At 40.8% G+C, this 22,524-nt stretch overlaps 2 protein-coding genes across 3 annotated transcripts in view; one reads left to right on the top strand and one right to left on the bottom strand.

Moving 5' to 3' along the window:
• The first annotated feature begins 18 nt into the window (after positions 1–18).
• Nln (neurolysin) overlaps positions 19–22,524 on the top strand; it is an 88,408-nt gene continuing 65,902 nt past the window's right edge. The window contains exon 1 of one of the 2 annotated variants that reach the window (XM_042690772.1): positions 19–244. In XM_042690772.1, the coding sequence (XP_042546706.1) occupies positions 195–244 (50 nt within the window). In that variant the 5' untranslated portion in view covers positions 19–194. The remainder of the gene's footprint in view (positions 245–22,524) is intronic. The other variant, XM_042690773.1, reaches the window with a different exon arrangement.
• On the bottom strand, positions 4,172–4,587 carry LOC122117145 (ATP synthase subunit f, mitochondrial-like). The gene has a single exon (XM_042690774.1). The coding sequence runs from the start codon at positions 4,570–4,572 to the stop codon at positions 4,306–4,308; it is 267 nt and encodes an 88-aa protein (XP_042546708.1). The 5' UTR covers positions 4,573–4,587; the 3' UTR covers positions 4,172–4,305.

Genomic DNA, 22,524 nt, shown 5'->3' on the forward strand with positions numbered 1-22,524 from the left:
TGTGGGCGGGGGCGGCGTGGGGCTGCCGCACGTGGGAGGGCGCTGGCAGGGCTGGCCGCCGCCGGTTCCAACGCTGTGGCCTCCTTCGTGAGGCCTACTGTGGGCACCCGGGAGACCGGATTGCACCGCCTTCTTCCTGCACCCCCTAGACCGGAGGATCTCGCGTCCGCCGCTGCCAGCCTCTCGGTGTGCCCATGATCGCCAGGTGCCTTTCAGCTGTGCGAGGCCTCCACAGGTACCTCCGGTGCGCGCGTTAACCTTGACCGTGAGCTCAGCGGGGTCTTCTGGCGGCTTGGGCCACGCCGGGCGGCCGCGCGCGGCCTCTCCGCGCCCCGGCCGTGCTCCTCACACCGTCCCCTCCCCGCAGCCAGCTCCGTCGGCCCCTCCGGAACACCTGGCGCGGCCACCTGGGGCCTCCCTTCCCCGTGCCTCCCGAGGACACCCATTCCCCTTTGTTCGGGTGGGCCTCAGCCGCAGTCTGGGAGACCCGACACCGACCCAACCCGAAATGAATGCGGGAAGATGGGCGGGGTACGAAGACCCTCCCACCTTCTCCCACACCCGCCACCGCAGAGCTGGCTTGGAAAATGCCGCAGCCGCCGCTCGGACCCGAGCGGTCCCCCTCGCACCCGCGCGCACACTGTCAGCATGCTGGCCGTTCCCGTCCGCGCACGAAACTGCTCGGGTCTTGCGATTTATTTCCGCTTGTGCTTTCTAACTTCCGTTTGGGTTTTCTTTCCCCCTCCTGACTTCGCCCAGAATTACTGTAGCTTGTGCGTGGTTTCAGGCTGCCGGGGCTGCTGCTGCTAGGATTGCTTCCTTGCTCTCATAACCACACCCCTCTGCAACCCTCCAGTAACAAGATGGTGAGAGAATGAAATTCTTGGCACGGAGGCACTGGTTTGGGGAAACAATGACGCCGCCACCCCTCTTGCCCAAATCTCCAAACTGAAGGCTCAGCAGAAGAAAACAAATGTGTGAGGTTTTTCTTTATTCCCTTGATATCTACAACACAACTTTGGAACACACCATCATTTATGTGTTGTTTTTTTTTTATATAGTTCTCTATTGTACATTGCCACTTTTGAAAGGAGCTTTGTGTTTCTGAATCTTTGTAGTTCTCATGAGTCCAGGGAACAGCAGTGATTATAAAGACTTGATGTGATGATCGTAACCATATTTTAGGCTGTCTTTTTAAGGTTTTGGTCTCCCTGCTGCAAGTTGGTATAATAGCTATCGCTATCAAATGAAGCAATACCAACAAATGAAAGAAGTCACATAAGGACTCTGTGAGAGAACAGAATGAATCTTTGTGAAAGACAGCTGTTCTCAAACTTTTTACTCTCAGAACCCCCCTGTACCTCTCAAAATTGCTGAGAACCTAAGAGCTTACATTTATGCGGATTGTATCTGCCCACACTTACCATAAAAGAACTTAAAACTGGAGATATTTATAAAGTATTTCTTAGATACTGGGCACCAGTGGCGCATACCTGTAATCCTAACTACTTAGGAGGCTGAGATCTGAGAATCATGGGTCAAAGCCAGCAGGGGAACGAAGGCCAAGGAAACGCTTATCTTTTAATTAACTACCAAAAAACTGGAAGCGGAGCTGTGGCTCAAGTGGTAGAGCTGTAGCAAAAAAAGCTCAGAGACAGCACCTAGGCCCTAAGTTCAAGCCCAGAATCAGCATAAAAAAAGAGAAGTATTTCTTAGTTAAGTGGGTTCTGTACAGAAATATTTTGTTTACCCAATGGACACTTGGGTTGTATCTGTCCTTTGGTTCTTGACAATAATGCTACTATCACATTTGTGCAAATATGTGTTTTGGGCCTGCTTTCAGTTCCTTGGGCTGCATGCGCCAAGGAGAAGTTGCTGACTTACATGGTAATTCTATGTTCAGTATTTTGAGGAGCCACCATACTATTTCCTCTGGAAACTGTGCCATTTTACATTCCCATCATCAATGCACAAGGATTCCAACTTCTCCATGTTGCCACAACACTTTATTTTCTAGTTTTGATATAGTTATTTTAGGAGTGCCGTTATTTTGCATTTTTGCAAAAGTAATGTGTGATAATACAAGATAGCTGGATTCAGACATCTGCTTCCACATTTAATTTGGTATATTATTTTGATTTGGCTTGAGAAAATGAAGAACATTTTACCCGACTTTCAGATATAGTTGGAACTATTCAATAACTTTTATAAGTAATCATGGATGTTGTTTGGTATCACACCGTTTAACAGATAGTAGTTTTTAAAAGTTTAGTTGCAAAGTGAAATCTGAACCCACACTTAAAATCCATTGGGAGCATCTTGCATTTTTAATTGGTCTTCTACCAATGCATGACTTTATAACATGAAGGAAATCATTTGAAAATTAATGTCACACTGGGTTACATAGTTCTTCCTGGAACTGACATGTTGTATTATGTGATGTCAAACAATTACATTTCTTAATGTCTTTATCTGTCCCATTAGAAAAGTCTTTGACTGTTAGAAAACTGCCAAAATTTTGATTTTCATTTGAAAGATAGAATTTTGTCACTAACAACATTCTGTCAACTGTATTCCTGGAAATGACAGTCACACTTTATTACATTTTTGACAGTTTCTGCCATATACTTAAGTCAGAATAACACGGATATATCTATCAATAGTTTGATCAAGTAAAAATGGAATACCAGGCAATATGGTACTGGAGACTGAGGCAGGGTGGTAATATGAAGCCAGCCCGGGCTATATAGCAAGATCAAGAATATCCTGGGCTACATAGTGAGATCTTACCTCAAAATAAATGATGTTTATGAAACACCATTTGGTGATAGAAGTGCTTTAATCTGGATATTGAAATCCCCTGGACAGTTATTGGGCTCTGGCAAACAACAGAAGTGCTTTATGTAACTAGGCTACATATATACATATATGTGTATGCCTGATGGCACATACCTGGAAGCTGAAATTTGGAGGGTTGTGGTTTGAAGCCAAAGTTCACAAGATCCTCCTCTCAACCAATAGTCCCAGGGCAACCTCAAGGAAAAAAGTTAGACTCCCTTCTGAACAGAAAAACCCTGGCATGATAGTTTGTGTCTATCATCCCAGCTATACCTTGGAATTGTCAATATTTGGGGCAATCTATCCTGTCTCAAAATAACTGGAGCAAAAAGGGCTGGAGGTGTGGCTTACCCAAACTAGCATGAAACCTTGATCTCAAATCCCAGTGAGGCAAAGGGAAAGGGGAGGTTTTATTGTTCTTGGCCACAAAAATATGCAGAAGGTGAGAGATTTTACTATTACATCAAGGATTTTTTTTTCATATAAGAGTAGAGTCGGGACTGGGAAGGTGGCTCAAGTGGTAGAGCGCTAGCCTTGAGCTGAAGAGCTGAGGGACAATGCCCAGGCCCAGAGTTCAGGCCCCACGACCAAACCCAAAAAAAAAAAAAAGAGTAGAGTCATAAAGAATATAACTATGGACATAGTTGGTGCCACTGCTTTGACTTGTAGAAAAGACCAGCAGTTTATCCAGCATTGCTTTTCATCATCAATACAAATGTCAGCAAGGAAAAAAATGATACATGATGCCTTGGTGCTATGAAAGATTTTTAACCTTAAAGACTAGACTCTTTGAAAGAGTAAAACCTTTACTCTCATGGTTTATAGACCACATTTTGATAACTGTTGATACATCATTTCACAGTGCTGTTTATATAAGGAAGAAAATAAATACATAAAAAGCCATGCAGTTATTAAATTGTTAAAATCAAGTGATCTACCATAAATATACTAGTTTTTTTTACATGAAGGCATATATTTCTCTTGGTCCTTGCTTCTCAGGACGTAAGTGACTTAATCACAGAATCTAGTGTTTGTTTCAAAATATCTGTTCTCTGCTAAGAACAGTTTGTTTCTTCACTAGGAAGTTCACTGTGGTGCTATGTCAATAACTGACTTAGGGTTACTCTTTTGACAGAGCTGCCATATACCCTACCTAAGGTAGTGTGGCAATCAGGATCATTGATCAGTTTCTTAGAAATAAATGAAGTTGGGATCTAGGAGATTGGACAGTAGTTGTCCAACTAATCTTTTGACCTTAAGTAAGTCACGCATTACATTGGACCATCTCAGGTTCTATTTTTTTTTTTTTTTGGGTGCCAAACAGTGACAGCAGTACCAGTCACCTTTTATTCAGCGATAATTGTCTCAGAATGTGAAAGGACTCCGCTGTGATTAAGTTGACAGATGGGAGCCAGGCCAGACAGCATCCATCAAGAATACAGGTAGCCTCATGGCTCTTCAGGCTCTTCAGTGGTACTTGCGATGCCGTTCATGTTTAAGCTCCCTGTAGCAATGGCAGTAGTTGAAAAAGTACATAGCAAGCCAGCACCATGTTGACCCCAGGATGCTCCCTTTCTTCACATTGATGTACTTGTTGAAGTACCGGTCATAACCTCTCCGAAATGCTCCAGCAATGCCTTTTGGGGTGAAGTCCCTCATCAAAATCCAGTTTGGCAGCTCTACTAGTTTGACATCCATTAGTTTCTTTTCCTTCAGTGGTACTATTGACCCCATCTTGGAGTCCTGCTCAGGTTCTATATTTTGTAAAGCAAAAAGGACTAGGTTAAATTATATAAAAGGTTTCTTTCAACTCTCAAGTTGCCACAGCAATTGAACTGGGAGGATTTTTAAATCTTCTCATTTAGCCAGGTTGCATAGCATGTGAGCTAAGCCTAGAATGCAAGATGGATAACATGGTCACAGAAAGAAAAGAGAAATACTACTCAACAATATTTCCATAGCCCAAATGATTGTCACAATATCCCTTCTCTTTCAATAATAAAGAAAGGAGCTTGGTCTTACAAATTATGACATCAATGCATGTTCCCCATAAGAAACAAAATAATGACAATCAAATGAAAATATTAGAAATATACAGTGTACTCTCCAGGAAAACTTCCAAAATTTCTTCTACAGTAGAAATGCTTTTTTTTTTTTTTTGCAAATATGAGATTGCCAACTTATAATTTTAATGTAATAAGACATCCTTCCATAATATACATAACTATCACATAGTCTACTTGGGGGTTATATGAAAAAGAAATTTTTTTTGGTTAGTCATGGGGCTTGAATTTAGGGCCTGGATGCTGTCCCTGAGCTCTTTTTGCTCAAGACTACCACTTTACCACTTTGAGCCATGGCACTACCCCAGTTTTCTGGTAATTAGTTGGAGATAAGAGTCTCATGGACTTTTTTTCCCCCTTTCCCTATGCTGGCTTTGAACCGTGATCCTCAGATCTCAGCCTTCTGAGAAGCTAGGATTACAGGTATGAGTCACCAGCACCCGGCGGTTGTATGACATTTAATTGATCCCTTTCTTTGGGTATGTCAGCACATGTCAGTTATTTCCAACATCTTACTATGAGTGACAGTACTTGGATAAATATTCCTATGAAGTCTTTTTCAAACCCTTTATTATTTTCTTGATATAAGCTCTTAGAAATAGAATATACGTGTATATTGTCAGGTCTTTATACTTATTATATTCTCCAAAAAGCATCTCACCATTTATACTAAACAAGCAGAAAGTGTCAGTGCCAATTTCCCACACCCTTACTAACACCTGAGCATTTGGGGGTACTCTGTGTGTGTGTGTGTGTGTGTGTGAGAGAGAGAGAGAGAGAGAGAGAGAGAGGGAGAGAGAGAGAGAGAGAGAATGCATTTTTGGGTTTGAACTCAGGGCCTTACACTCTTTTTGGGGGGGGGGGGGGCAGTTGGTCATAGGGCTTGAACTCTGGGCCTGGCTGCTGTCCCTGAGCTCTTAAGCTCAAGGCGAGCACTCTACCATTTGAGCCATGACGCCATGTCTGGTTTTCTGGTGGTTTATTGGAGATAAGAGTCTCACGGACTTTCCTGCCCGGGCTGGCTTTGAATCGTGATCCTCAGATCTCAGCCTCCTAAGTAGCTAGGATTACAGGTTTGAACTACCAGCGCCGGGCAAGGGCCTTACACTCTTGCTTGGCTTTTTCTTTTCCCTCAAGGTTAGCAGCTTACTGCTTGAGCCACACCTCCACTTTCTGCTTTTTGGTGGTTAACTAGAGATAAGAGTCTCACAGACTTTTCTGCTTGAGCTAGCTTTAAACCACAACCTTCAGATCTCAACTTCCTGACTAGCTAGGATTACAAATATGAACCACTGGTGCCCAGCTGCTTTTTGGGTACTTTTTATTAGGGAATAGTAATACAAAGTAACATGTTTTATTGTAATATTTCCATACATAAATGTAGTGCCAGGCCTCGGTGGCTCACGCCTGTAATCCTAGCTACTCAGCAGGCTGAGATCTGAGGATCACGATTCAAAGCCAGCCTGGCAGGAAAGTTTGTGAGACTCTTATCTCCAATTAACTACCAGAAAATCAGAAGTTGCGCTGTGGCTTAAGTGGTAGAGCGCTAGCCTTAAGCTGAAGAGTGCAGGAACAGAGCCCAAGCCCAGAGTTCAAGCCCCGCGACCAACAACAACAACAAAAAAAGCATAAATGTAGTATATGTAAATCATATTCACCTTCTATATTCTTTTACCTTTTATAATTTTCAGGTTTTTTAAATGAGTTTCATCATGATATTTTCATATGTGTCTGCAATATACTTTGATCATTTACCACCGCCCTCACTCCCTTCCCCCTCCTGGGTTATCTCCCAAGTAGTTCCCAGTCTGTGCTCATGTTCTTTTGTGGGCCTAGGTTCTACATAGGATAGAAAACATAAGTGTCTTTCTTAGTTGTTATTCTGTTTAATATGATAGTCTCCAATTTCACCAATTTTCTTGCAAATAACATGATTGCATTCCTTGATGATAGCTATTCTGGTTGGGATGAGATGGAATCTCAGTGGGGTTTTTTGTTTGTTTGTTTTTGTTTTGTGGCAATATGGGGCTTTAAATTCAGAGCCTTGTGCTTGCTATACAAGTGCTCTATTACTTGAGCTATATGCCCATTCCTTTTTGGTTTTTTTTTTTACTCATGCTTTTTCTCTAGACCAACCTCTAGCATAGCTGCAATTACAAGCTTGTACCACTGCACTCATTTTATCTGTTGAGATGGGACATCAAGTATCTGCCTCCTAAGTTGCTAGGATTACAAACTGAACCACCACACCTGGTTTCAATGTAGTTTTGATTTGCATTTCCTTTATGACTAAGGTTGTTAAACATGTCTTCATGTTTTGAGGTAATTATGAGTGAGATTATTTTCCTGATTTCTTTCTTGCATTTTAGGGTTTGTTATTCTTACCAATTCAATAAGTGGAAACTTCTCTTAGTATAATTCAATTTCCTTACATGCAGTGACTATCTGACAAAAATTCAGGACTGAGAAACCAGACATCTTAAGATTATCTTCCCAAATCCAGTAACACTGGAAACCTTCAAATTTTTGATGACGATGCTAGGGGAAAAAAAGTCTGGTAAAGAAAGGCTTTTTTACATTAAAGCTAGTCGGAGTTTGTTTGTTAAAACTGGATAAAAGTAAATTATAAATGAATCCAGGTGTGATGGTACATGCCTCTAATTCCAGCACTCAAATGGCACAGACAGGAGGATTAAGAGTCCAGGACACTCTGGGCATATTTTGAGAACCTCTTTAGAAAAACAACAAGACGGGCACTGGTGGTTTATGCCTGTAATCCTACCTACTCAAGAGGCTGAGATCTGAATATATTGGTTTGAAACCACCCCTGGCAGGGAAGTCTGTGAGACTCTTATCTCCAGTTAACTACAAAAAAAGACAGAAATGGAGCTGTGGCTCAAATGGTAGCGTGCTAGCCTTGAGTGAAAAATCTGCAAGACAGCATCCAGGTCCTGACTGAGTTCAAGCCCCAGGACTAGTAGCATAAACAAACAGCAACAAGAACAGAATGAGACATTATACATAGGTGCTGGGTTTTTTTGGCAGTGGGGTGGGGTAGGGTGGGGTGTTGGCTTTTACTAGTGGGTTGGATCAGGGAACATTCCAATATTTTCTTTTTTTTTTTTTTTTGGTCGGTCGTGGGGCTTGAACTCTGGGCTTGGGCGATGTCCCTCAGCTCTTCAGCTCAAAGCGAGTGCTCTACCACTTGAGCTACAGCGCCACTTCCTCCAATATTTTCTCAAACTTAGGTATTGTTTATTTTTGGTTAAGAGAAGCACAGAACTTCCCTGGGGAGAAACAACTCCACTAAAAGCATAAAGAAACAAGGAAGTTGATGTTTATCAATGCCACAGCCTGCATGGCAGTGCCATGTCTAGGCTTGGATCTAGCCTTTCTGTCATTGAATGTTGGCTCTGTGGTCTATGGCTTGTGGCTTACTTGTGGCTTTTTCTTCACCAGTAAATTGAGGATTGACTGATTTGGTTTCTTCATTCACTCAATATTTTAGTGTTTATTAGATTCCAAACAATACTTGACATCTGGTGATGATCAATGTTTATTTTTACTGAGTAATCTATATGTTGATTGGCCCTTTTTCTAGTCTTAACAAGACAGGCCCGCTCATCTTGTCTTGGCAAGTTCTCTTTTGTGTTTGGGGGTGTAGAGTGGCCACAGCTAGGACCATTTGGCTCTCTTTTATGTGATCTCTCAAGCCTTGCCTCCCATTTTCTCATGGAGAGGCAGAGTTCCATTGGGAAAGCGGAAGTATAGAAGTCTGTAGAGACCTTGGAACTGAAGTAAGGAGACTGGGTCTGAGCAAAAGGGCAAGGATGAAAGTTTACAAATGTGTTTTGAGTTAGTAAGTTCCAGAAAAGTCTTACTCTCCTTAGATGATTGGTTCTTGGCTCCCCTTGACTGTGTCCACATTTGATTTATTTGGGGGCTTATATTTAACATTTTTTTTTAGGTTTGTTAGGTTTGATTGTATTCACATCTGATTTGCTTTCTACTTTAAGATTAAGTCCATACACCTTGTGTGGTTTTTAGTCATACAAGCTGTGTGTTGGTTGTATTCAGTGTAATAGGGTTTTGAGACTAGAGTCCCCCTGCTGCCCACAAGTGCTCTAATAAAGACTCCAAAATTCGGCCTTTTAAGCAGTGGCTACTCAGTTCTTAGTACTGGAACTACCATACAACAGAACTAGAGCTAGAACACTGTCAACTACCACAGTCTTGTAGCCAAAGCAAGTCGCTAGTCGGCCCAGATATAAGCAGTGTGGAAGGAAAATCTATATACACTCAATCCTGCCCAACACTGTGGAGGCTGGGCAGGAAGAGGTCAAGTTTGAGATCTTAGCTATGCAGCAAGACCTTGTCTCAAAAACAAAAATGAAGTTAGAGAGGAAGGGAGGAAAAGAAAGAAAAGAAAAGGAAAGGAAAAAACAACAACAGGCTGTCTAATGATGGCAGTGCCAGTGTGAAAGGCATAGATCCAGACAGGAGTGGGAAATGGAGGCCATCTTAGCAGTCAGACTGCCACATTGTCATATAGTAAAAGTTAACTAGTAAAATTTACATTTGTAAATTGACTAGTTTTATTTTTGCAGGGTATTTTTAATGAAGGTATTTCTAAAGCATTTTTTTTTTACATTAGTTGACAAGGGAGAAGGTTCGTTTGTAACATTTCCATAGTTGCATACTGTGTCATCAAACTCACCTACTCCAGTGTTCTCCCTTACCTCCCTCCTCCCATTTCATTCTTCTATTTTCATACTGCAGATAAACTTCATCCTCATTTCATTCTCTTTTTTTTCTTTCAGGGCTCGTGGTTTGTTTTAGAGATAAGATTGCTAATTTGCCTCAGTTGTCCTGCCTGTGCTGTTCATATAATTGGAATTACAGGCATGTGCCACCATACTTGGCCACCATCTTCTTTGTTAATGTACAAAGTAGAGAAAATTTCTTTGTTTGTGTGCTAATCCTAGGGCTTGAACTCAGAGCCTAGGTGCTGTCCCTGAGCTTTATTGCTCAAGACCAGCACTCTACCACAGGACACACTCCACAAGCTTCACTTCTAGCATTTTGGTGGTTAATTGGAGATGAGTCTCATGGAGGGCTGAGAAGGTGGCTCAGTGGTAGAGCACTTGCCTTGCATGCAGGAGGCCCTGGGTTCGATTCCTCAGCACCACATAAGCAGAAAAAAAAAAGCTAGAAGTGGTGCTGTGGCTCTAGTGGTAGAGCTCTAGCCTTGAGCTGAAGAGCTGAGGGACAGCGCCCAGGCCCAGAGTTCAGGCCCCATGACTGGACCCCAAAAAAAAAGTGTCATGGACTTTCCTGCCTGGACTAGCTCCATCCTCAGATCTGAGCCTCTGAGTAGCTAGGATTACAGACATGAGTCACTGGCACCTGGGTAGAGAAACATTGTTTGTGTTTTGTTTTGTTTTGCCAGTCCTGGGGCTTGAACTCTGGGCCTAGGCACTGTCCCTGATCTTTTTGCTCAAGGCAAGCGCTCTATCACTTGAGCCACAGTGCCACTTCTGGCTTTTTGAGTAGTTTATTAGAGATAAGAGTCTCATGGAGTTTGCTGCAAGAGCTGGCTTCAAACCACTATCCTCAGATCTCAGCCTCTTGAGTAGCAAGGAATGTGCTACTGGCACCCGTTGAGAAAGTATTTTTAATAGATCAATTGTACTAGATGATTGCAGCTGCCAGTTGCACATCTCCTCTTAGAGGTCTCACAGTTATTCTTAACTTCACAAATATTTATGAAACACTTTTTATGTTGTTTACTCTCCTATCACCTTGTCCTAAACCTCATTTACAACCTTCCACTATAAACCTGCTCTTTTGCCATTGTTCTTTGTCCCAGTGTCACCATTTACCCAAGTTACAAGCCTGGCTGCCTTTTCATGCTGTTTCCGGTTACTGCTGTACTTTTTCCACCACCTGCAAGGTCCTGAATAGTCTTCATATTCTCTCTCTTTCCTCTGTTCTGATAAAATCATAATAATCCAAACCCTTCCCATGAGACCCTGATACAATTTTATTGTTTCCCACTAATATATGTTTCTTATGTAAACAGATCTTTAGGAAATGCAAGTGTGCCACTCTGGTTTACAATTCTTCTTTAGCCTGTCATTAACCGTAAGATAAAACCAAAACACTTTTATCTGGTTTCTAGATTCTCACACACTCTGGCATGGATTTCCCTCCCATTCACTGAACTCAGTGCTTTCCACTAGAGTGCATGTCTTCGTTTTTTGATCATACATTGACTAATTCCTTCTTTAGAACATTCTTCTCTTCCTCATAATTCAGAACCTGACTAATACTTATTGATCTTTAATTTTGGGAAATAGACACAAAAAAGTGCAATGTGCATACATATATAAAGGATGAAAAAACAGTCTGTATATCTGAGAACATAGTTCTGATACCTTTGAATTCCCTCCGGTACCCCTTCCTACCTTCTCTATCTCTTATCCCGTTTGAAGTTGGCAGTCATCACCCTCTTGTTTCTCTTTGCAGATATGACCACAAATGTGCCTAAATAGCATGTGATTTAGTTTCACATGTTGAAAAAAGTCACATGGCTGTGGTTCTTTTGTACTATTGAACGATCTTTCACCGTGTGAGTATTCCAAAGCTCCCTGCCCATTTTCTTGTTCATGAGTATCTTCAATTGCTTCTATGTTGTTATTGTTTTGTGGGGGGTTTTTTTGCTATTACAAACAATATTGCTATGACTATTCCTATGATGCCTGATACATATGTGCAAGGGTATAGAAATGAGAGACAAACTGTGTGGCTGTTGAATATACGCATTCTCAAAGTGGTAATACTAATTTAGTTCCTCTCCCCATAACATGTTTGTAAGTAGTGAGATACTAACCCCATCGCCCTCAGCAGCTCTTGGCATTTTCATCCTTTTACTATCCAGTGGTACAAAATAATGTCACTTGGTTTTTATATAATGTTGCTTTGTTTACTGATGACTTTAAGCCTTTCTTACTTGTCTTTTCTATTTTCTCCTTCCTAAGTGCTGGGATTATAGCACTTACCACCATGTCTGGCTTTGGACTACATTTGTCTAATGGAATTTAAGCACAGTTTTTATTTTTTAGATACCTTTCATCTGTGTTAGTAGTTTGTATATGCTGCTTAGCTAAACTGTGGGAAAACAGCTGTGGGTAAGACAGACTATAAGGGTTTATGCCCTCACTGTAGTTACAGTGTGAGGGGTGCTGTGAATATCAGCTTTGTTTGTGGTTCTTCAGTGAATTTACCTGACCCCTACAAAGTCCACTCCCTCTGACACCTGAAAAGACTTCCAGAGCACAAGTACTAGTAGGTAGATTTTCTGAAATAGAAGCTAATATCTAGTTCTAGATATGTTATTGACAATATAGGTGTATCTTTTAGTACAAAATAGTATTTTAAACTGTATGGAAGGAATGGTTGTAATTTTCTTTAAGCAAAATGCCACTTGTCAGAGGAAACGACTATGTCTAAGTGATAAGTGAGCCAACTTAGACCTAGTTGTTCAATAGAAAATAAAGCACTGAGTATACAAATATGCAATTGGCATGGCTATGCTTAATCCACAGAGGAATTTTGAGTATATATTCAAGGTTGCATGAGGCAGAGAAGCCATATATGAAAAGATACGAGCTTTGAGACATCCCCTGTCATCCTTGTCATCACTTGATGCCTTATAGACCAAGTTGGTAGCTTTGTAGAGCAATAATCTAAATTAATGAATCATCTAGAAGCAAAACTTCTAAATAAGATGGCCTGGATTTGAAAGAAATTGAAGGAGGTGCCAGTGTCTGTATACTGGGTCAGAAGCACTCAAGCTGAGAGAAAACAGAAGGCAAGCAACCATGCCATGTGCTGGGGACAACTCAGGAGAGGAAAGTCAGGCTCTAGATGTATAGTACTTGGGAGTTATTTGGGACTGAGAACATACATGTCACTGGGTAGGGCATGATCCTGAGAGAAGACACGTGCTTGGTCTGCTTCAGAAAGATGTATATGTGTGTGTGTGTGTGTGTGTGTGTGTGTGTGTGTGTGTGTGTGTACATATATGTGAGTTATCAGAAACAAAGTTTGTGAGATAAATGGTATAGGAGAAAATGAGTAATGTAATGAATAATAGCCTAAAGAATATACAGTAAACTTCATAGAACTAGTTCTTTTATCATTGTTATTTTGAGGCCTAGTGAATTCAGTATGGTAAGGGTTATAAGGGACCTATTTAAGCAGTTAAGCGTACAGGCTTTAAGGTGATAAATTCCAGAAACAGAAATAGAGAAATTGATAAGGGGGAAAGCTTAAGGGAGAGATATTACTTCCAAGATAAAAAGTAGGGGAAGAACATAATTTATGTGTCACAACTGGGCCTTAAAGGAAGTAAGACTTGGACAGTAAAGGCCTAGTCGTGGGTGTTCTGTAGTTCCAGCTGTTCACCAAAACTTAAATATAGCACATTGAGTTAATTTAGCAATCAAGACAAAGGTTGCTCAGACTAATGAAAGGGACCATAAGGAAGAGTGTTCTATACTACAAACCACACGAACTGTGAAAGTAGCCACCTGGTTCAAGTCAAGAGTAACCTGCTAAGTCTTTCCAGGCTAAGTTTCTACAGCCATAAGAGAGTTAACATCAAACACTTCTTGTAGTTTGGGGTTTTTTTTAAGACCACAGGAACTAGTGCTTATAAACACCCAGCACAGTGCTTGATGTCAAATGTATATTGTAATTTATAATTTCCTCCTTTTTTTTTTTTTTGGTCGATCATGGGGCTTGAACTCTTGGCCTGGGCGCTGTTCCTCAGCTCTTCAGCTCAAATCGATCACCCTACCACTTGGGCTACAGCACTACTTAGGTTTTCTGGTGGTTTATTAGAGATAAAAGTCTTACAGACTTTCCTGCCTGGGCTGGCTTTGAACCATGATCCTCAGATATCTGTCTCCTGAGTACCTAGGATTACAGGCATAAGTCAACAGTGCCCAGCTATAATTTCTTCCTTTCTAGTCAAAGTACAAAGAAGTAGAATTAAGAACAAACCTCCCCTGATATTGAAAGTCACTAGTGGATATAGCTCATTGGTAGAACACCTGCTGAGCATGCACAAGGCCCTGGGTTCAGTCCCCAGTGCCCCACCCTCAAAAATCACCAGGCTTAATCAGTGACTAAGGAAAGGTTAGGATACAGATGACGTACTGATAAAATTTTCAGATGACTCTAAAGCCAAGAAAGTTCAAGAATTAAAGTTCAATGGTTTCTATTCACTGGAACACCAGTCCAATAAAGTGATTCTAAATCACAGTAAATGAGAAGTCATCTTATATTTATGCTAAATAAACTACCTATAGAGAGACCAGGATAACCTAAGAGTGGCAGCTACAAAAAAAACACTGAAAACCGTGAGTGGTTTCCTAGTTCCGTATGAATCAGCAGGTTGATGGGGCTGCCAAAGAACAGGAAGGGAAAGCTGGCAAGTTGTTCACCTGACATTAAGTCGGAGGCCAAATTCTAATGGACAAATCTAGCCCTAATTTAACTTGGTCTCCATGGACCTGTTACACTGTCAATCTCTACCTTTTTTGATTTTCAGAGTGGTAAATTCTCAGTATTCCTTCCCTTCACGTATTCTGATTTCTTGCAAGCTTCGTTTTCGTAAGAACTACCCCTCAAGTGCTGGTTTCACTCGAGTTTCTTTTCCCAATGTCTTCAGAAAAATCTCTTTTTGGTCTCTTTGCCTTTATTATGTATACGTGCTTGAGTCTCATCCACACACCCTTCTGTGGAATCTCCTTCAGCCAGCTACTATACATTCTCTTCCCTTCCTTATGTATTACTAATGTAGTTTTATTAGGCAACTCCATCCACTTTAAGAATTCTATATCTGAAGATGTGTATCTCTGTCTCCTACTTGTCAGGTTTATATATCCAGTTGCCATACAGTGACTTGTCTCACAGGCACTCAGAAATCAGCACATGTAATCTTACCTAGTATTTCCTCAAACCTGATCTTACTTACTCCTAATTTTCTGTCATCCAGTAGTCAATTTGCTGTTTAGTCAGTAGGACCATTGTCCATCCTCTCACACAAACTAGGAGCTCCTGGCATCCTTTATTTCACTAAGCCTTGCCAGTTTTGCCTCTTAATTATTTTTATATCCTTTATTTCCTCTCTGAATCCTTCTGCCACTTTTAATTCCTATTCATCAATAATGCAACCTTCTCACAGGTTTTCTTTTCCCCTAAAATGATCCTCTCAGCCTTCCCACAGCTACCTCATGCCTAGCTTCAGCATCTCACCAAAGGTTTTCGGCTGGCTACCACATGAAGCTGTGGCTCTAGTATGGCATGGAAAGCCCCTCTAGCAGCTTCCCAAGCCTTAGCTCACAGCACTTCTCACCCATCAATCCAGGTTGGTTGTAATTCCTGGACACAGTGTACAGTGGTTGGAAATGGGTCTTAGCAGATGGTAATCACCCTTCAGGTTTGCTCCCCTGCTTTTCCCCATCCTCACACCACCTCTTCCTGGGTAATTCCTACCTATACCCTCCCCGGAGGACCTTTGCTGACTTCCCTTTAATTCCTTTATCCAACCATTTATATCTTGTATGTAACTCTGTAATTGAATTTACAACAGTGTATTGTTTTTATATGTGTCTGGTATATATAAGTGATGAGTATTTGCTAAATGAATTCCAATAAGTTCCTCTGCTGTGTAGCCAAGAAGTTCCTTGAGACCTTATTTATTTTCTGTCTTTGCAACTAACCCTGAGCTCCAGATACCTGGCACTTAGTTCCACTTGGGTATTACTAGCATCACAAATTAAATATATAAAACTGAATACATGTAAAGCTCCCATTTCACTGTCCATTTTCTCTATCCCCAGTCTCAAATAAAGAACTATTTTATCCTGCTTTTGCTGAATCCTCCTGCTTGTTGATTAGTACTGTAGCTCATATCCTGCAAAGCAGAAACCGGGACATCATTTTAGACACCCCTCATCTCCCACCTCACCCCACCACATAGTTTGGGGGCTGCTTTAGAAACCAGAATTAGCAGCTCTACAATTCTGTTATCTTATTGGAAACCAGAAAGAAGCTTTGCTTTTACAAAATAACATTTTTAGTGTGAAATTGGAAGCCTAGTAAGTAGTTAGATTTCAGGTTCTAGGATGAGATTGCCTGGATTCCAGCCGAAATCTGCCTCTCCCTAATAGGGATATCAAGGGGATTGTTAAGCCCACCTTTCTCAGCCTGGGTTTCTTCATTTGTAGAGTGAGCAGTGTAGAAAGATGGTGGATCTCGAGCACTTAGCACAGGACACGGCTATAAGTAAATGGCCTTGAGTTACATTTAAGTAGGTGCTCTCCTTTGGTTTCAATGTGTCTTCTAAATCTTCTAAATCAACTAAGGTTGATAATGAGTCTTCTTGCATCCTACTTAGGCTACTTTCTACCTTTTATTGGTGAGGTAACTCTCTTCCCTGCTTTAAAGAGAAGCCTTTTGAAATACAGACCATCAAAGAATTTGAAATCATTTTTATCATGTTGAGGTCCCATTTGTCAAGAATGAAGGCATGGGGTGTCACCTTTACTTTCATTTCTCTTGTTGACCGTTGCTGGCGTACTCACATTCGTAATGACAGCTGATGGTCCTCTGTGCCAGACCCACAGAAGTGGGACATGATGTGCGTCACTAAGGCCATCATGCCCTCTGGTTATATCCCTGCCCATCTCTCAAGGTCAGGAGAGACTAAAGGAAAGTACCAGACGGTAATGATGAGTTAGTTAGCTTTGGAGCGGTAGTCACCTGAAAGAGAATGGCAGACTTGCAGAAGTGATAGTGTGCTTATGGATTGACTGGCTGAGTTACTGAATATTTCTAGTTGTGTGACCTGAAGTAAGTTATGTAACTTCCGTGTGCCTCAGTTTCATCCACTGAAAATAGAGATAATAATAGAGGATCTGTGTCAGTGTTGTTAGGATTAACTGAATGAGTATATGAAAACACTTAGAACAGCACTGCTACATAAATGTTTGACACACCAGAAACTGTTATTACTTGAATCTTCCTTCTGTTTCCAATCTCACTTTCACTGTATCTGCGCTAAAGTAGCATGCTTATATCTGGGCCTGTAGGAACTTGTGCCTTAACATCACTAGATATCACCCAAAGTAAAGGATACATTTATGAAACCTCACTTGCCAAATATATTTTTCCTATTTCTGCTCTAGCTTCCTCCGTAAGGATTTTCCCCCCACTTCCTATCCTCTTTAACATGCTTCTCTGTATCTTTAATATAAAGTTCAGAAATTTTAGCCACATATCTACATTTAGCTGCTAGAGCTAAAGTGAATAAGTATTAATTACATTTTGAACTTTTTTATTGTGCAGCTTTTCAACTGTAAACAAAAGAAATTGTATGATGAGCTTTCCCGTTTCCAGGCTTCACAGTTGTTTGCTCACAGCTCATCCTTTTTCATACGTCACTTCCTCCCTCCTGTTATCTTAAAATATGCCCACCACTGTATTACGTGGTGGGTAAGAGGGAAAAAGTGACCTAAGAAATGAAACATGCTTACCACTTAATATTTTTTTAATCAATGAGATAGTTATTCTGTTTAGACTTGTATCTAAAAATAGCTAGTTTATAACGTAAACTAAAAATAATACAGTTGATATACATGAAAAAGGGTATTTTGAGATATTCAAACACATTGTTTATGTTTTTTCCCCAGAGATTATGCTTTATATCAGTCAAAACATGCCATCCTATAAAATGTACCTTAATGTATGAAAATGTATATTAATTACTTCTTGAAATTCTTTTTTTTTTTTTGTCGGTCATGGGGCTTGAACTCTGGGCCTGGGCACTGTCCCTGCGCTCTTTAGCTCAAGGCAAGCACTCTACCGCTTGAGCCACAGCGCCAATTCTGGTTTTCTAGTGTTTTATTGGAAATAAAAGTCTCATGGAGTTTCCTGCCCGGCTGGCTTTGAACCACAATCCTCAACTCTCAGCCTCCTGAGTAGCTAGGATTACAGGCATGAGTCACCAGCCCCGGGCAACTTCTTGAAATTCTTGAAATGCAGTAATAAATTTCTACTATATTTACCTGAAGTAGCTTCAACATTTCCATGACTTTAAGATATAACTGATTGATGTAAAAAAGCTCTTGTATTCTCTTACATGAAGATTTCTCATCTGAACCTTGGCTCATTTTTGGCTCATTTTGACAATGGTCAAATTACAAGTAGGGGCTTCACAATTAGTATGGCGGGACATGCAATCATCTCTTCCCCTCCCCCCAGAGCCTGGGTCACTTACTATTTTTTTTTTTTTTTTTTTTTTTGGGTCCGATCGTGGGGCCTGAACTCTGGGCCTGGGCGCTGTCCCTCAGCTCTTCAGCTCAAGGCTAGCGCTCTACCACTTGAGCCACAGCGCCACTTCCAGCTTTTTTCTTTTTGCTTATGTGGTGCTGAGGAATCGAACCCAGGGCCTTGAGAATGCAAGGCAAGCGCTCTACCACTGAGCCACCTTCCCAGCCCCCTCACTTACTATTTTTTAATCATAACTTCTTCAGTGCCTTTTCTAAATTACCTAAGCACAATGTCATTGTCACATGTAAAAGCAACAAACAATAGCAGTTGAATCTGTCTTAAAAGCAAACTAATTATCAGCTTGGCCTTATCCATACAAATGTCTGTGCATAGAGTGGAGGAGGGGGCAAGACGAGGAGAAGCCACCAAACTATGAGATAAGGAACTGAAGGAGAATAGTCTCTCTCTTCCAAGTGATTTACTAAGGACTTCAATTGAAAAGTATGCCCCCAAACACTAATTAAATGTGCCAAAAGTGATTCTTTCCTGCTTCTATAGAAAATACAGCTGGATGCCTCTTTCGAGCTGTGGTTTTCTGTGGCAGACCCTTGACTAATGAATTCTCCAGGAATTTAGCATTCATTTGTTTAATTGGTGTGGTGCTTGGTTTTCCACACTGTGGTCTCAGGTGGCTTGACTCAAGCTACTTACGAGATTTGAAACAGAACAGAAATGTCTTTGTTTATAACAAATGCATCTAGAACTGGTAATTAATAACCAATTGTGTCATAAACAAAATTCTCTTCTGTTACTTATTTTTCAGAACTTAAAATTTTCTGTTTTATTCTTTCTGCCTTTGTAATATGAACCTCTCTTTTTTGTACCAGTACTGGGGCTTGAACTCTGGGCGAGGGTGCTAACTCTTAGTTTTTTGGTTCTAGGTTAGCACTGTACCACTTGAGCCACAACTTCACTTCTGGTTTTTTGGTGGTTAATTGGAGAAAAGAGTTTCACGCTTTCCTGCCGGGGCTGGCTTTCCCCAAATATGGAGGAACTCAGCACCTCATGCTTCCTTGCTGGTTTGCTTGCTTGCTTGCTTTCTCCACTTGTGCTCTACCATTTGAGCTGTGCTTTCAGCCCTGTTCTTTGCTGCTTATTTTTAGACATGGAGTCTTGCAGACTTTCCTGCTCTGACTGGCTTTCAGTTGCACTCCTCCAGACATATGCCTCCTGAGTAGAATTACAGCCATGAGCCACTCAGCTTTACTTTTCAGTGTTACAATGGTCATTCTCATCATCAGATTTACATACTACTCTATTAGTTAAAAGTTACAATGGCCATTCTCATCATCAAATTTACATACTCTATTAGTTTAAAAAGTGGAGGAGGACTAAGCAATGAAAGAAAAATTAAACATGACTGGATGTGGTGGCACATGCCTGAAATCACAGCACTGGGAGACGGAGGCATAAGAACCACAAGTTTGAGACTAGCCAAAGCCACACAGTGAGTTCCACTGTAGGCCACATAACATGATCCTGTCTCAAAAAAAAATTAGTTTTTCTGATCATGTTTTGGGCCTCATTAGATGTTAGAGGCCACTCACAATAAACACCAGGATGTTTCCATGTTTAGGACAATAATTCTCTATCCTCCAAATAACTGTAGCTGAATTCATGGTACATTAAAATTCTTTGTGAATATCTTCATCAGAAATGTGCTATGTCACCTTGGCAAGGGAATTTTGAAAGCACAGTGTGTTAATTGTGGGTTTTTGTTGTTTTGTTTAGTTTTTTCTTTATGGTGCTGCTAACCATTTTGCTCAGACTTAAAAAATTACTCTTCTATACCAGCAGGTGGAAGCAAGAGCAGTAGAATTGTGTTTTGCTTGCCACATGGACTAAACTAAACGTTCTGTGGATTATCAGTGACTCAACGTATCCTTGTGATATATTCCTCACATCACTGCTTGTCAACAAAAGCTCCAAAGCATCTTCTTTTGCTTATTTCATTGCCTGCTTTATTTATGTCCTGAGTGAACTTGGGAATCATTCTGAAGTGGACAAGTTTAGGTTCTTCATCTCTTTTCTATGCTTACTGATTCAGCAGTTACCACATACATGCTGAATGCTTTCTTCTGCATTCACCAAGCAGCACAAACATTACTGAGATGTAAAGCTTGCATTCTAGTAGAATTATTCCTCTCTCTGACCTTAGATAGTGGGTCAGTCACTGCTGCTGGTGTGTCTCCAAGCAAGCAGTGATTGGCTTGAGGAGCGACAGAGTTTAGTGTTTACACAGACCCAAGTCATTCAACAGTGATGAGAGCACCAGGTATTCGTTTAAAAACATATGGGACTTAACTTACATATATGGTATTTTTCCTTATAAATAAAAAGGCCAAAGCACTCTTTAAGAAAAGGACTGCCGGTTTTTAATTTTTTTTTCGCTTCAGCTTGTGTAGTTTGAAAAAACAAGTGACATAGAGACCTTTGAACATTGGTCTTGAGAAATTTCTAGTTAGATGTAGACAGTGTGAGTGATGTTTGCTGGAATACACTTAGACCTCCCATAAATGCTGGTTAAAGTAAAAGTGTGATGCTCTAGAATAGTTCTGGCAGCTGTGTATTAATAGCCATAATAGAAAAAGAATTAATGATAACAGTTTTAAAAGAGGAGAACCAATTCAGAGAGAGAGCATGTCTAGTAAGACATAGAGAACAATTTATTAATTATAGAAAATGGTAAAGAATGGTGCCAGAATTTCCTGCAAGATTTCATAGCCACATATACTTAGTACTGTCTTAAGCCCCAAGCTGTTCATTAGTTTAATCCATTGTGCTCCAGAAATGTCCAGCTCAATTAAAGGATTTTAGTGTTCCTCATTAGCTTCATTATGAAGATCTCTGAGAATATACACAGTAGAGAGGTCTGAACCATTATTTCCATCCCTCCCTTTCCCCTCTATGCCATCATTAAATCCATAAACCCACCATCCCTACTCCCTAGCTGTCCTGAAAGTCTTGGCCAGCCCAGAAGTCACTCTTCAATAGATTTTTGAGATTTTCTTAGCTTGAGTTTCCTGCCCTGTCCTTTACATTCTTATCACATTATGGGATAATAATTTTATTATATAACATTTACTATCTGATACCTAGTTTGTCTCTTTGTGTTTCTCTTTCACCATTCTGTTAGCTCCTCCTGAAATGGCTTTCTTACTTACTGAAAGAATTATTTTTTTTCCTGAAAACTCCCTTTATAATGAATCTTTCTTTTGTATTTAGTCTACATAATTCCAGATGATGGTAACAAGTCAATCTCTGACCTATACTTCTTACCCCTAACCCACTCCCTGGGTGTGCAGAATCAAACCCAGAGCCTTGTACATGCTAGGCAAGTGGTTCACCACTGAGCTTCTAGCTTAACCTATCTCTAACCTGAGGAGTCACAGTGGAATAAAGCACAGTATTTGCTGCACAAAAATGTTTCTCAGAATGCCTCTGCCAAATCTTTTCAATAAGAAGTATAGACAATTGGTTTGCTTGAGCACATGGAGGAAGAGAATGTTTTATTGATTATATAATAACAGTTGATTAAAGGCTCTAGAAAGGAGACCCTGGGGAAAGGAGAGCCATCAGTGGCATAGTAGTAGAAGAAAAAGTGGGGATTGTACCTGGGAAATTTGCAGGCAGTAAAAGCTAAGGACTGTAAAATGCCACACACATCTTTCTTTATAAATAATAGGGAAAAGGTGGAAATGGGCACTTTATCATAAACAGTTGTATTTCCTGTTCACTCAGAAACAAAGCTGAGGACTAGGGATGTGGCTCAGGTACTAGACAACTTGCCTAATAAGCTGTTAAGTCCCTGAGTTCAAATTCCCAGTTCCACAAAAATAATAATAACAACCATTTTTTATTAACAACGTGAGTCTCTACTGGTAAAAATTGGCTTATGACAAGGCATTTAATTCCACAACATTCTGTCCATCAGAAACTTCAGTTCTAGGGGCTGGGAAGGTGTCTCAGTGGTAGAGCGCTTGCCTTGCATGCCTGAAGTCCTGGGTTCGATTCCTCAGCACCACATAAGCAAAAAGCCGGAAGTGGCGCTGTGGTTCAAGTAGTAGAGTGCTCGCCTTGAGCTGAAGAGCTGAGGGACAGCGCCCAGGCCCAGAGTTCAGGCCCTGCGACCGGACCCAAAAAAAAAAAAAAAAAAAAGAAAGAAACTTCAGTTCTAAACCAAATTAAAAGATCTTTAAATAAAACATGTTTGTTGTTA

Source organism: Dipodomys spectabilis, unplaced genomic scaffold (assembly GCF_019054845.1).
Source record: "Dipodomys spectabilis isolate Male_0828 unplaced genomic scaffold, ASM1905484v1 ptg000140l, whole genome shotgun sequence".
Classification (NCBI taxonomy): Eukaryota; Metazoa; Chordata; class Mammalia; order Rodentia; family Heteromyidae; genus Dipodomys; species Dipodomys spectabilis.

Excerpts from the sequence above, each read along its gene's own strand:
- LOC122117145 (XM_042690774.1), bottom strand. The coding sequence starts at position 4,572 with ATGGGGTCAATAGTACCACTGAAGGAAAAGAAACTAATGGATGTCAAA.